Genomic DNA, 13,514 nt, shown 5'->3' on the forward strand with positions numbered 1-13,514 from the left:
TTTCCATTATCATTTAACATAGTTATTGACTAACGATTTCCATTATCATTTAACATAATAGGATCAATAGTGTCAAAATTTTAAAATTTTGAAACTAGAATTGTCGACCCGTAAAAAGGACCTGGGGACTAAATGTGCAATTTTGGCAAATCTGACACTTGTCTTCCCAGAAAGAAATCATCCTATTTTACTCCCTTACTCAAACTAGAAATCGTACTACTGTTTGATTTCTGGCCAAGATATGCACAAATCGTGCTTCAGAAAAAGCCAAGTTTGGCAGCATATAGCTGAGATATCAAAGCACTAAACATGGAAGCTTTCAATACAGAACTACCAAACTGTACGTTTCAGCCGGAACAATAACAAGCAGAAAAGAATTTACTTCTCTCCCAATCTATTTACAACAAAAGAATTTCTTACCTCCTTATTCAGTTCATTATTGTAATACAATGGTACCTAGTTTACAACTTTTCCTTCTCTCCATGTCAATTATTGTGTTTCAGCAATTCTATAGTGTAACTATCATCATTTCTCCTAACTTCTAGAGTTGGTGTACTTTACCAAGATCTTGTCTGGAATACTCTGTTGTACCAAATCGAATGCAATATCATGTGAAAAACGTCGTACTTGACAGGCCTAGGATGCCAAAGAAAATGCTGCTGTACCTGCTTAACCCTCTGCTGCATCTCAAGATATCGTTTCTTGGAGATAGATAGAAGTATATTCTTCAGGTTTGGTATATCCTTCTCCGAGACAAAAACGGCAAATGATTCCCAGTTCAAAGTCTCGAAAAAAGGAGGCACAAAATTGTCGGATATAATTACTGGAACACACTCGTAGAAGATGGCCTCCACCACCCGAGGGCTATTGACTTCAAAGCCTTTGGCGCATATGCAGTACTTGCTGCTCTTCATGTATTGGGCATAGCTCATCTGACCTTTCACCTTAGGTATTGGACCAAAGATCTTCACGTCAGGATCTTTATTTTCCCAGTACTTTAACAGAATCGGACGGAGATAACCGTGCATGTTGCCAGCAAAGAACGCAAGGATGCTTCTCTTGGAAGGAGGTTTGCCTCCAAGTTGCCTAAGAGGATTTCGAGGAGACTGCACAAATGTTTCCGGAAGAGATGCATCTTTTCCGAATTGGAATCCTTCTCTCACATCAGCATTGCATAGAGCTCTAATACAATTAGCCATGATCTGCCTGGTCTCGGCCGGTGCCTGAGGAAACAAAAAAAAGTTCTGATACTGAATTTTTCTATACCATTGTGAACATAACAAAAGAGGGCATACATACCCAATCATGACACGCAACAAGAAAATGGTCTGCTCCAGCAGTTCTATTCCAGAAATGATACTTTGTCGTGATCATCTCAACATAGTTGCTTAAATGTTCAATCAAGCTCTTACGATCGTGGGAATTGGGTACATACAAAGTCACCTCCAACATCCTTGAACTGAAAGGTAGGTAAAATAGGTGAGCTTTTTTTGGGTTTTTTGTGACGAATCTTTTGTATGATTTTAGCTGCTTCATGAACCATCCCTCTGATGCATATATTCCTTTAAGAGGTGGCTGATGGAAGATAGGTCGTTCACCTTCAGCGTAGATATAAACCTTGAGAGTCTGCTCCATCAACTCATAGCTCCTACAGAGGAAAAATTGAATTTCCTTAGTAAATGAGTATCCTAATTAGTTGCTGCAAACATCATAAAATACTAAATTAAATCCAGTCCATCCACCAAATACATATGACATTTCAGAGCAAGATTCTCAAACTGAAGTCAATCCTTGCACTTAGATACAAACAAAAGATTTTGAATTCAAAGTTATTTAATTTAAAGTTTACAACCCCCAGAACATGTTCAGAACCTAGCAAACATTGTCATAACCTGGAACACAAACTAAGTCCAAAGAATCAGAATTGTGCAAAATACATGCACCTAAAATATTATGAAGAGAATTTGATATTACATACAATTGTCAAATGCTTCACCCATGTGTCAAAGATGCAAAAATCTTAAAACAGTAAACTCAAGAATTTAAAATGTCAGAAAACAGAAATATAACATATCGCAGAAACAATTTTGTAAGCAGTTTCGAGTTTCCTTACCTTTTAAATGCAGAAAAGTTTCGATACAATTTAACATCAAGCTGAGCGTTGTTTTCTATAATTGGTGCATTTTCGATAAGGGGCCGTGTGTTCAGTAATTCTTGATCTACTGGTGAAGACCATCGTGGCTTCTGTATACAGAGAGCGGAACAGGTGAAAAAAAGAAAAGAAAATAGATTGGACTGCATTCTGCCGTAAAACATCTGCAATAGCTATTTTGAATACATACCAATGCCCTATATGATACATGACTCTGGAGCAGCATATGATTCATTTCAGATATGGGCACTACTACTGGTAGTGGCCTCTTCAATTCTTCCTTTTTGGCAGGGTTCCTAATGATGGAAGGATCACTCACTGGAGCAGAAGTATAAGCCTTCAGAATCTTGTCATTCTCAATGTTTTGAGGTAAACTTTTAGCATGTTCTCCCATAGATGTAATTGGAGAAGAAGAATCCACAAAAGCTTCTGGATTTTCTGGAGAAGCAACCGGTGGATAATTTGATGGTGATATAGTAACTGGAGAAGGACCAGTGTTTTCGTTTTCATTTTCCTCGGACCTTTGGGTAACATCTCCAACCCCATTATGCTCCAGTGAAGAACTACTTTCCAGACTATGCTCAGATTTGGGCAATTCATCATCAGTTTCTCCAGTAGTCTCTGACGGGAAGCTAGTATTTCTCACAACCCTCTCACTGGTGGATTTGTGATCCAGTCCCAAGAAGTCCTTGGATGGAAATTCATCCTCAGGATCAATATCATAATTCGAACTATCATCAAAAGTTTTATTGTTTTCAGGATCAAAATCATCTTTGACATCTGTCACCACATTATCTTTTCCATCAGAGATATTATCTGTACTCGATACCTCATCAGCAACATTCAGATCAGTAGAGTTTAAGCTAATAAAATACTCCAAGTTTCTTGAAGTAGTTGAGTTACTAGATGAAATTTTATTGGGTAAGTTGTCCACTGGTGCTAGATGAGATTTGCCGGGTGCAAATAAAGATGATAAAATACTACTATAGGGAAGCTCAAAATACTGAACAAACAAAATTAATCCAAAAGCAATTCCCATCAGCAACAACAGTCGCCTGGTCTTCACGAGGCACATGTACCGGAATTCCTTGCCCATGCTAAACTCCTGGAATGGAAGGACAGCTAAAAAGCCCCAGAGAATTCTGCAGAACAGGTTTAATCCAGTCACTGAAAAGTTCCCAACATGTTTCTAATCCTAAAAGTAGAATATCATTGTAATCCTCACAACTTAATGCCATTTTCAAGAACAGGAAGCAATTCAAAATAATAGAGGAATTGATGCCAAACTCATAAAGTCCCTTTCCCAATGTTTCAAGACCTCAGTTCAAATTTTAAGCATCCAAAATCAGATGGGATCCCAAGAGCCAAAGAGGGGAAGAAACACAATCATAAACTCTGGGTTTATTCATTTCTACTGTTTTTCTCAGCAGCCAAACAATTACTTTCAAATAAACCAAAAAAGGCAGCTCCCAAAAAGAGCAGTTCAGTTCTCTTCAACGTTAGCACAGACGAAGAGCCGCAAAAAGCGTTTCTTGATTTCCAGAAGTAAACTAATAAACGAAATCAAAACACGCACAACAAGAATAAACCACAAATCAAGAAAACCCAGAAAGATTACCCCAAACACTAAACCCAATCCCCAATCACCTGGAAAACGAGGGTGGAGGAGAATTGACTAAAAAAAACTTCAAGCAATTGCTTCACAATTCATAGCATAACTAAACATAAGAAAGAACCATCCACCTTAAACTCATTTAACCAAGTAACAGCACAAGAGATCTACCATTGCATGCGGTGCTGGTTGGTCAACTAGAACAGAGAAGTAGAAGCAAAAAGATGCTTTCTTTATTAAGCTATAAGTTGAATATTCAACTGAAACAGAGAATTCAATAATGCCCGACTGCAAATGATACGTTTGAAAGCAGTACCTGTCTGATATTAGAATCTTTCTTTCCTTTTGGTTACAGTGTGATAATGGAATCGAACATCAACTCATCAACCATTTGATCTCTGTGGCATTTTCTTGAGTTTCTTCTGTCGTTGTAGTATGCTCTCTTTTAAGCTTTCTTGTACAACAGCGGTGGAATAAATATAGTCATCATTACAGCCCCTTTTTCCCTTTCTTTTTTTTCTTTGAATTTTTGTTTTCTTGAGGGGGTTGTCTGTGTGATTCTTGCACTTGTAGATTTTGTAAGTTTGAACTGAAACTTCGTTAATTTATTTTTTATTTGAAAGAAATTCATAAATTAATGTTTAGTTAGATACAAGATTCTTTCATATCGTCTTAGCTGTCTAAATAAGCCCACAAGTCTTTGAGGATTTTGATAAATGACGAGAAAGTAAAAAATATTTTGGCATAAAATGTTAATTCTTCATTTTTTACAGGTGAGCGCAATTTGGACATAAAAACTGCGTAAATAGCGAGTTCTTTTTTTTTTTTTTAAATTTGCATAATTATTAATACTCTACTTTGTTTTGGAAAATTCAATATATTTGATTTTAGCGTTCGTCTAATAACTAGCTCCTTCCGTTGTTCTTTATTAAGTTTATGTCCATTTTTTATGGTGAACCAACAATTTTTTTTTTTAAATAATTTTACTTCTCTTTCAAAATTTTCTAAAATACTTTTATGGACTAAAATAGCAAGAAGAAAATTCCACCTCATTAGTTTTTTTACAATTTTTTATATAATAACAAGGAAAAATTAATATTTACAGGACTCTCTTCAAGAATTACATAATTTCACAAACATTAAAAAAAATATTGATAATTTCTCAAATAATGAGGAATTATTATTTTAAATCTCAAAAGAACTCGTTGTAATTTACCCTAAATTTTTTAAATATATTCGTATACTACACTTGATGCATAATATACTCAATGCACAAAAGTACGAGAGATATAATGCAGTTGATGCAAATATATTGAATGTATAAAGTACTGGATATCCAGTAAATAAAAAATATGTGACAATTATTTACATACTTATTCAAACAATTAAATCACAAAGTACTGGATATAATATGCATTTGACCCCACAACAGATCATCATAAAAATACAACATCGTCTCATTGATGATGTACTTGGAAACAATTTCTGTCGCCAAAATATATTTGCCATTTAATTGTTTTTTATGTATAACTTTATGAAAATATAATATTCTTTTAGGTGATAATTTGCTCTCTGTGTGATTTCTTCTACAACTTTACTCATGACTTGGTATATATTAGAGATAGAAAGATCCAGCAAGCACACATTTCCTTGTTAGTGTATATATACTAAATAAGATGTGACACCATTTGCAGTATAAGATTCGGACTGTTTGATGATAGTGTATAATACAAGCTAAAAATGACTGAATTTACATCAGACTACCATAAATTTTCACAAAATTCCTGGCTAAGATTTCAAGAGAAATAGCTTCCTGATCCTCACCTTGTTGGTTTCTGCCATGTTTCACAGTGTGTTGCAATTCTGAAGGAGAAGCTGCTCAATCTGCTTGTCCTTGCAATTGCTAGAGTTTGTATGAATGCCCTTGAAAATGAATATGCCAAAGAATCCCACTTCACAAACTGGTGTTTCATCTTGTATTCAAAGTTTTCAAACTCGTTCCCTGTTCTCCTGTTTATCAGCGAAACAGGAAATGAGAAGAAAGCAAGGATTAGTCGTCACCGAGAAAGGGCTTCGATTCCTACCATGTTTCTTGCATCAGATCACACTCAGCTTATTTCCAGAAGAGGAAAAGCTTTTGCCAACTCGGTGAATTTTTCATATATGATGCATATGAATCACCCTGGTCTCATCTGGAAAATCTTAGTCCACCATATTGAGTGGAGTATCATGTGGAAAACATCATACTTCACCGGCTTACTATGCCAAAGAAAATGCTTCTGTATCTGTCTAACCCTTTTCTGCATCTTAATGTATCTATGTTCTGGGATTGACATGAGTATATTCTTCAAATTTGGAATGTCCTTCTCCAGGATGAACACAGCGAAAGACTCCCAATTCAGGGTCTCGAAGAATGGAGGTATGTAATTGTCGGATATGATTACAGGAACACACTCGTAGAAAATGGCCTCCACAACTCGGGGGGTGTAGGGTTCGTAACCTTTAGCACTTATGCAGTACTTGCTGCTTTTCATGTACTGGATATACGTCATCTGACCCTTCTCCACCCTTAGCTTACCAAAGATCTTCATGTCGGGATCTTTGTTTTCCCAGTAATTCAACAAAATGGGACGGAGATAACCATGCATATGCCCAGCGAAAAAGGCTAGGATGCGCCTTTGAGAAGGAGGTTTTCCTCCAAGGTTTTTAAGAGGATTTGAAGCATTGCGTACATATATTTCTGGTAGAGATACATCTTTGCCGAACTGGAATCCTCCCTTGACATCAGCATTGCACAAAGCTCTAATACAGTTCTTCATGATTCGGCTGGTCTCTGCAGGTGCCTGTGGAGATGGGCATGAAAAGAATAGTTAAACAGCTAACGATCAGAGGAAGGAAATTTAGGACATATACACTTAACCTCAAAATAACTTATAGCATCAGCATTTGGAGAAACATACCCAGTCATGGCAGGCTACAAGAAAATGGTCAGCTCCACCAGTTCTGTTCCAAAAAGAATATTTTGTTGTGATATTCTGGAGGTAGCTACTCAAATACTGAACCAAGTTCCTGCGACTGTGAGAATCTGGAACATACAAAGTCTCCTCTAATATCCGTGAACTGAAAGGCAAGTAAAACAGATGGGCTTTATTGGCATTTCCAGTGACAAAGTGCTTGTTTTCTTCCAGCAGCTTCATGAACCATCCCTCAGAAGCATATATTCCGTTAAGCTCAGGCTGGTGGAATATGGGCCTTTCTCCTTCAGTGTAGATGTAAATCTTAAGAGCCTGTTCCATCAATTCATAGCTCCTGCAACGACAACATTGGATTCTTGATTAAAGCATTCAAGGAGCTTAGTCAAGCAATTTGGTCTATGGTATTCAGAATATTGCTGGTTTCAAAATTGATTTTCATGCCATCATATTCATGTGTTGTATATTCGATAAGCAAACATATCAATCTCCAGAAAGTCCTCTTATCTTAAAAATGGAAAAATATGACTAAAACATCTCGATTTCTATGAGGCCATAAGCTATATTCTGGGCAGAAAAGGAGGCGATAGTGGCATAATGCTGGTACAGAACATATAGTGGTCTATTGTCATTTTAATGGTTTAATACATCATATGTTTGTTTGATGCTAGCTGTGTATATTTAAGAGGAGAACAGAAGAATACAAATCTCAAACATCAGAAGGATTTGGATCACTAAATACAATTAGGCATGAATTTGAAGATTAGGTCAACATTTTGCCACAGATTTCAAAATCTAAACGACTGTGAAAGTACTCATGTTTTTATGCGAAAAGGTTTTGAGGAAATTTTTACCATATCAACTAAAGGGTCCCTGGATCAGACTTCAACAGAAACCAAAAAATGAAAAATAAAAGTTATAAGGTGTCACTGGAGCGGACTTCAACACTAGTACATCAAAATTTGCTTGCAACAAGTGATTAATATTGATTTCACATCTTGAATGAGAATCATTATTATTGTAAGAAGCCCTCAGCGTCACTATATTCAATTCGATTATATTAAAAAAATGATGAGAAACAACCATGGTAGACAAAATTTGGTGGATGCCTTAACTTACTTACCTTGTAAATGCAGAAAAGTTTTTATACACATTAACATCAATTTGAGGGTTCTCTTCCATAATTTCTGCTCTCTCAATCAGTGTTTTAGCATTCAGTAATTCTTTCTCTGCTTGTGAAGGCCACTGAGGTTTCTGCAAATAAAACTACATGAAAACAACTGGAGAGAAGGAAAAGAGGGGGAACAATCAGCTTATCTAGTGTGGGGAATAGCATTAAGTTTAAAGTTACACATACCGTGGACCGATACGAAACACGACTTTGATGCAGCATATCATTCATTGCAGATATTGGCACTACTACAGATGGTGGTCCCTTGAACCTTTTCATCTTAGCAGGAGTCTTTCTGGTGGAAGAATTATTAACAAAAGCAGAAAGGCCACTTTGTTCTAGCCCAGGCTTTCCATTGTTTAGAAGTGTATTTGCTGCATCTTTGCCCTTTGAAGTTGTACTTGGCCTGGAGGATTGAATGTGAGGACTTTGATTTCTGCCAATAAACTCTGGAGATGAGATGTGAGATGGTGAGTTTGGTGGTGGGGATGCCACCTGCGGACTTGTCATGGGGGAAATTGTATCTTCATTCTTGATAGACGATGGAACAGCATTTGTGACCTGAAGATTGTTCAATGAAGCATTATTTGCAGAAGTGTATCGGGATACTGGTAAATCATACCCATGCTCTCCAGCCTTTTTTGGTGCCAATTTCTTGTTTCCTGCAACTCCCTCATCAGTTGAGTTGTGGAGTACTCTCAAAAAGTCCCTAGATGGATGGTCATCTTCAGGATCATTACTAATACCAAGAGAATCATCAGAAAGCTTACTGGTTTCTGACTTCAAATCATGTTTATCATCCTCATTTTTCTGATCAGGTAACTTTGTCATATTCAGAAACTCATGGACAACATCCATTTGGGAGGAGTTCACACCACTAAGACCAATCTGGTTTGTCAAGTTCTCAGTGTCCTTAGAAGAACCCTTAGTCAGCAAGCTGCCTGCTGATGTTACTTGAGCTTTGCCAAAAGATAATAACGATTGTAAGACATAACCATAGGGAAGTTCAATATATTGAACCAACAAAACTACTGAAAAGACCAATGCCATAACCCACAGCAGCCTCCTAGTCTCCATTGTCGAATTTAATCTAATTCTTTACTAATGCTAAAGTAACCACAAACTGAAGTAGTACAGCTCTATTGCTCCCAGAAAATCTGTAACATGAAAGCAAGTAATTGAATGCTTTCCCAATTTTCTTGAAGTTCACTTCATTTTAATTACATAGCCAAAGAAAGATCTAATTTATAAGTCAAAAGTTGGAGTTAAGCCATTAACAGTCTAAATGCAGGAAACTTAGACCATCTATGGAGCATGAGAACTACAGAGAATAGAGAACTCCTTTCTATGCTCTGCCACATGCTATACAATAAAATCTTAATCCAGTTTTCCAATAATTCAAACTCCTCGACTGCAAACTCAATCAGCTCACGAGACAGGGTTCAGGTGTTCCTAAAGAAAAGATGAAATTTTGTCAGCAAACTACCAACGAGAGCGAACACATGAAATTAATATTTGCTTTTGCTAGTCCTTTCTCCCCGTTTCTCAGCTACGTAGCAGCACAAAATTGGACACTAAATTTCAAAAGAAAACGAAACGAACATTCAAGAACATTAATAAACAAGTAAATACAAAATCTTGCTTCATGCCCGGATATATACTAAACCCAATCCAAGAAGCAGCGTGGAAAGAAAGAGTAAAAACAAATTCAAGAAAAGTCAGAAGCAAAATTAAAGAGAACATATAACACTGTGATTGCAGAAGATGAAACTTACTCATAAGAACCCAGACAGCGGAGCATCAAACTCCGAGAACTCTCGAGAAACTCAAGTTGAAAAACAAGAAATTCCGCAGTACAGGCATAGTACTTAAAAGGGTCTTCAATAAACAGACGATATGAACAGCAGAGTTGGAAAAGAAAAGAAAAAACGAAGAATAGATTTCGCCTAGGGTGGCGTGCTGTATACTAAGCTGCATTAATTGCTAAAGAATTAATAAAGCATTTCTCAAGTTGCATGTGGGTTCTGCGTTGTGTGTATGTGCGCCAGATAGCTCTGCCAAAAGTACCCGTGTGAACAAAAAAATTCGCAGCAACTTACGGTCTGGGTTCGATTTCTATAGGGATTTCTTGAGATTTAGCAGTGTGTAGACATACTGCAAAAGAGTCCCTTCTGTCATTTTGCTTAGTATAACCTTGAATTGATGACTCAATCTTTTATCTTTTTCTGTATCTTCTTTTCTCCGCCACCAAACAAATTCTTGCCCACATAATTTTTCACAAGAATAACAGGAAATTAATATTGAGTCACGTTCTGCATCAGCGTCACACGGGATTCTTGAATTCTTTTCCGGTCTTCTTTAGGAATATTAAATAATGTTGCCAGCTTTATTCCTTCTAATTTTATATTCACCAACTTGTCTTCTTTCAAGAGCTGGATTTGATTTTATTCGAACTATTTATCTTTGTTTATAGATTTTCAGTATAGTGGCTGCTCCCTTTTAAACTGAGCGCATTCATGCAGATACCATTTCTACTACTAGTAGTGCTTGATATCAAATCATATCAAAGCTCAATAACCTGGAACTCTGTAATTACAAATGCTGTCTTAGTTATTTAAACAGCAAAGTACACAAGATTCACTAGCATCTGATGTTAACTCTCAAAACCAACATTTTGTGTCCATGAGGAGCAGTCCTCTGGGAACTGAAAGGAGTCTGTTCCCGTGAAGCTTATATCTTGAGTGTTAGATTCAATAAAAGATGGATTTTCACGTGGCCTGATACTCTCCAACTCCAAAGCCACTTCTCTTATAGTCGGCCTTCTCCTCCCGGTCAAATTCAAGCATCTCCTTGCAAGATTAGCGACAATAACGTGCTCTTCAGTATAACCTTGTTCTATTATCTGGGAATCAAGAATTGTTTGTAGGCGGTTCCCTTCCATGGTTGTGAGGAAACGTGTAGCTAAACTTTTTTCTTCTTCTGTCACACTGGTAGATATTGGTTTCTGGCCAGTTAAAAGCTCGACCAGAACAACCCCGAAGCTGTAAACATCACTTTTTTCTGTGAATTGGCTTGTTTGAAAGTACTCAGGGTCTAGATAGCCGAATGTCCCTTGAACCTTGGTCGTTAAATGAGTCTGATCTATGGCAACGGATCTTGAAATCCCAAAATCTGATAATTTCGCTCTATACTTTTCATCTAAGAGGATGTTATTAGACTTCATATCCCTGTGATATATGGGAATTGAAGTTGCATAGTGTAGGTAAGCTAAAGCATTGGCTATCTCTGCAGCGATTCTCAACCGTAGATCCCATGAAAATGGGAAACCGTTGCTGTCATCATGAATGAGGTCGTATAGGGTCCCATTGGGAATGAATTCATAGACTAGTAATGGAACTTCTGTCTCCAAACAACATCCTAGTAATTTAACCACATTCCTATGATTTATTTGGGATAAGATGACAACCTCGTTTATGAATTCTTCCAGTCGATTTTCATCTACTTGCTTGGACTTCTTCACTGCAATAATTCTTCCGTCTGAAAGCATACCTTTGTAAACAGTACCCTGACCTCCTCGGCCAAGTATTCGACTTTCATTGAATCTATCAGTGGCCTTCTCCAACTCCTTAGATGTGAATAATCTCATTTTACCAAGGACAAGATCATGAGCTGACATGTGTTGTTGCAACAGAAGACCTCCGTTTCGTTTGAAAATGCTCTGTTTGAGTTGTTTCACTCTTCTTTTTCTCAGATCTTTGTACAACCAAAAGCTAACTGCCAATAGTATAAATAATCCTGCGCCTATGGGTAAACCTGTAAGCAAAATTTCAACAGGTAAAACGAGATAGTTTTTGATGCTGAAGTCAAAAGCATTAAGTCTGCTGCATGACGGTAAATGCTGCCAGCATTTCCTCTAACCTGTGTACAGGGCGGTTTTATTTGGAGGTGGCAGATAAATGCAACCGGTGCCATATTTTGCGCCATCACCAAGATAATTAGGAGGGCAAGAACAATTAAAAGAACCAGGAAGATTAATGCATATGGCTTTCGGATGGCACGGATTAAACTCGCATTCGTTAATATCTGGAAAAGGAATAAGGATGCACAAGGTTTACCATATAGTCAAAAAATAGTAATCATCTCCAGCGTCTTCATAAATTGATTGATAAATGTTCTCAATTCATGTATATAAGTACATACTAGAATAAGCTAACCTTGGCAGCCTGGGCTGAGATAGGGGTTTCCCCCGTAGCCTCGAGAGCAGTTGCAGCGGTACCCTCCAAGAGTTGTACCGGAATCAACACAGACACTTTCTCCCTGACATATGATTTCACTGCTGTCATTACAAGTCCGGTTTGCAATCGCCCAATCAATCACAAGGGGCAACGTTTCCTTTGTTTTGTTAATGAATGATGAATCTGAGATGTCAGATACGCTGAAAATGTAGCTATTTTGCTCTGCAAGAAATGAGTAGCCGCAGGGGTTAAAATTATATTCACTAGAGAGAACGTTCAAGGACAATACGGAGATATTGATGTACTGGAGACCCTTCGGTATGGAGGCCTGGCAACAGCCAATCCCGGAGCAAGAACCATTGCTCAGTTCTTGAGGTTTGGAGCAAACTGCCACGCAAGAACTAGTGTAGGTATCCAACTCAGATCCTTTCGACATTAAGGAAATATGGTTGCATCCTACGAGGCTGAGCTTGTTTTGATTGGAAAAGCTGAAAGGGGTGCCTGAGAAATCCGTGTCAAAGTCGTTAACTTCCGGTGTGTTGTTATCAATGTAACAGAGGGAGGCCAACTTGTTCCTGATGAGTACTTTTGTCTCGGATATACCCAAAACCTCGTGTTTTCCAAGAAACGCCTTTGGAGGGTTGAAAGACGAATTACAATTTATGTCAAAGAAGGGGTTGACAGAACAATTCGCCTTTATACCAATGCCAAAAGGGTATGGAACAGTTAAATCACCACATTTGCTTTGGCAGTCAGGCTTAGCGATATATGGACCATCTGCGAATGAAGTGTTGAAATATAGGGCAGTCGAGTTATCAGCAACTGTCCACGGAAGGTGAAGGGGGAAAAGGAGGAGCAAAGCAAAATGGAGAAGTGAGCTTATTTGCATGTTTGCTTTGACTGACAGAAACAGGCTGAATATCTGCTTCTTGGACGTGGAGTTGCAGTGCATGAGCTGACCATGTGATAAACTGGAAAGTGGACTTATAATGTTTCTTGTTTTTGGGGCAAGATGGATTGAAATCTTGGTTTGATCGACTAACAAAGGTTACTAAGTACTGGACTCTTGTCTTTTACTACAGTACCATATATATCTTTTATCCAACTCATACTTGTTTAGCTTTTAATTCTTGTTCATCTCTTTCATGTTGAGCCGTTTCCTGCCGGCTGACAGCAAAACATCTCGTATTCGCCAAAAACAAATATTGCAGAAATAGGAAGTGATGAAGGAAGGCTCATATTTATACTATCAGTGTCAGCCAAGACTTCTCAACAGACTTCATTAATACCAAACTCTTTATTAGAAAATATTAATAGTAGCATTATTGAACTCTAGACTCTCATAATAAATTCTAAATAATGGAGATTCAAT

The 13,514-nt window shown here is 37.5% G+C and overlaps 3 protein-coding genes across 10 annotated transcripts; all 3 read right to left on the reverse strand.

Moving 5' to 3' along the window:
* On the reverse strand, window positions 403–4,350 carry LOC105164744 (probable glycosyltransferase At5g25310). Of its 3 annotated transcripts, none has more exons than XM_011083489.2 (5): window positions 4,081–4,350; window positions 2,343–3,294; window positions 2,114–2,244; window positions 1,300–1,648; window positions 403–1,223 (listed from the first exon to the last, which is right to left on the reverse strand). In XM_011083489.2, the coding sequence occupies exons 2-5, from the start codon at window positions 3,246–3,248 to the stop codon at window positions 558–560; spliced, it is 2,052 nt and encodes a 683-aa protein (XP_011081791.1). In that variant the 5' UTR covers window positions 3,249–3,294; window positions 4,081–4,350; the 3' UTR covers window positions 403–557. The 3 variants fall into 3 exon arrangements, with proteins under 3 accessions (XP_011081791.1, XP_011081792.1, XP_011081790.1); XM_011083490.2 differs by lacking the exon at window positions 4,081–4,350 and adding an exon at window positions 3,936–4,062; XM_011083488.2 differs by lacking the exon at window positions 4,081–4,350 and adding an exon at window positions 3,896–4,028.
* On the reverse strand, window positions 5,379–10,187 carry LOC105164745 (probable glycosyltransferase At3g07620). 6 transcript variants are annotated; one of them, XR_848054.2, is made up of 6 exons: window positions 9,683–10,187; window positions 8,094–9,359; window positions 7,860–7,990; window positions 6,725–7,073; window positions 5,849–6,607; window positions 5,379–5,774 (listed from the first exon to the last, which is right to left on the reverse strand). XR_848054.2 is itself a non-coding variant. In XM_011083493.2 (6 exons), the coding sequence occupies exons 2-6, from the start codon at window positions 8,982–8,984 to the stop codon at window positions 5,942–5,944; spliced, it is 1,929 nt and encodes a 642-aa protein (XP_011081795.1). In that variant the 5' UTR covers window positions 8,985–9,359; window positions 9,683–10,187; the 3' UTR covers window positions 5,379–5,941. The 6 variants fall into 6 exon arrangements, 5 of the variants coding, with proteins under 5 accessions (XP_011081795.1, XP_020550543.1, XP_011081793.1 ...); XM_011083493.2 differs by having other exon boundaries at window positions 5,379–6,607; window positions 8,094–8,569; window positions 8,678–9,359; XM_020694884.1 differs by having other exon boundaries at window positions 5,379–6,607; window positions 10,007–10,187.
* On the reverse strand, window positions 10,459–13,062 carry LOC105165057 (wall-associated receptor kinase-like 8). The gene is made up of 3 exons (XM_020694221.1): window positions 12,122–13,062; window positions 11,887–11,990; window positions 10,459–11,805 (listed from the first exon to the last, which is right to left on the reverse strand). The coding sequence occupies exons 1-3, from the start codon at window positions 13,029–13,031 to the stop codon at window positions 10,561–10,563; spliced, it is 2,259 nt and encodes a 752-aa protein (XP_020549880.1). The 5' UTR covers window positions 13,032–13,062; the 3' UTR covers window positions 10,459–10,560.

This window comes from Sesamum indicum, linkage group LG6 (assembly GCF_000512975.1).
Source record: "Sesamum indicum cultivar Zhongzhi No. 13 linkage group LG6, S_indicum_v1.0, whole genome shotgun sequence".
NCBI lineage: Eukaryota > Viridiplantae > Streptophyta > Magnoliopsida > Lamiales > Pedaliaceae > Sesamum > Sesamum indicum.

Coding starts and splice junctions, on each gene's coding strand:
- LOC105164745 (XM_020694884.1), bottom strand. CDS start 8,984: ATGGAGACTAGGAGGCTGCTGTGGGTTATGGCATTGGTCTTTTCAGTA. Junction 7,991..8,093: donor GTGTTTCGTATCGGTCCACG/GTATGTGTAACT, acceptor TTTTATTTGCAG/AAACCTCAGTGGCCTTCACA. Junction 7,074..7,859: donor AACTTTTCTGCATTTACAAG/GTAAGTAAGTTA, acceptor TTGTCGTTGCAG/GAGCTATGAATTGATGGAAC.
- LOC105164744 (XM_011083488.2), bottom strand. Junction 2,245..2,342: donor ATGTATCATATAGGGCATTG/GTATGTATTCAA, acceptor CTCTGTATACAG/AAGCCACGATGGTCTTCACC. Junction 1,224..1,299: donor TTGTTGCGTGTCATGATTGG/GTATGTATGCCC, acceptor TTGTTTCCTCAG/GCACCGGCCGAGACCAGGCA.
- LOC105165057 (XM_020694221.1), bottom strand. CDS start 13,031: ATGCAAATAAGCTCACTTCTCCATTTTGCTTTGCTCCTCCTTTTCCCC. Junction 11,991..12,121: donor TCTCAGCCCAGGCTGCCAAG/GTTAGCTTATTC, acceptor TTCCTTTTCCAG/ATATTAACGAATGCGAGTTT. Junction 11,806..11,886: donor CTAATTATCTTGGTGATGGC/GCAAAATATGGC, acceptor AAATGCTGGCAG/CATTTACCGTCATGCAGCAG.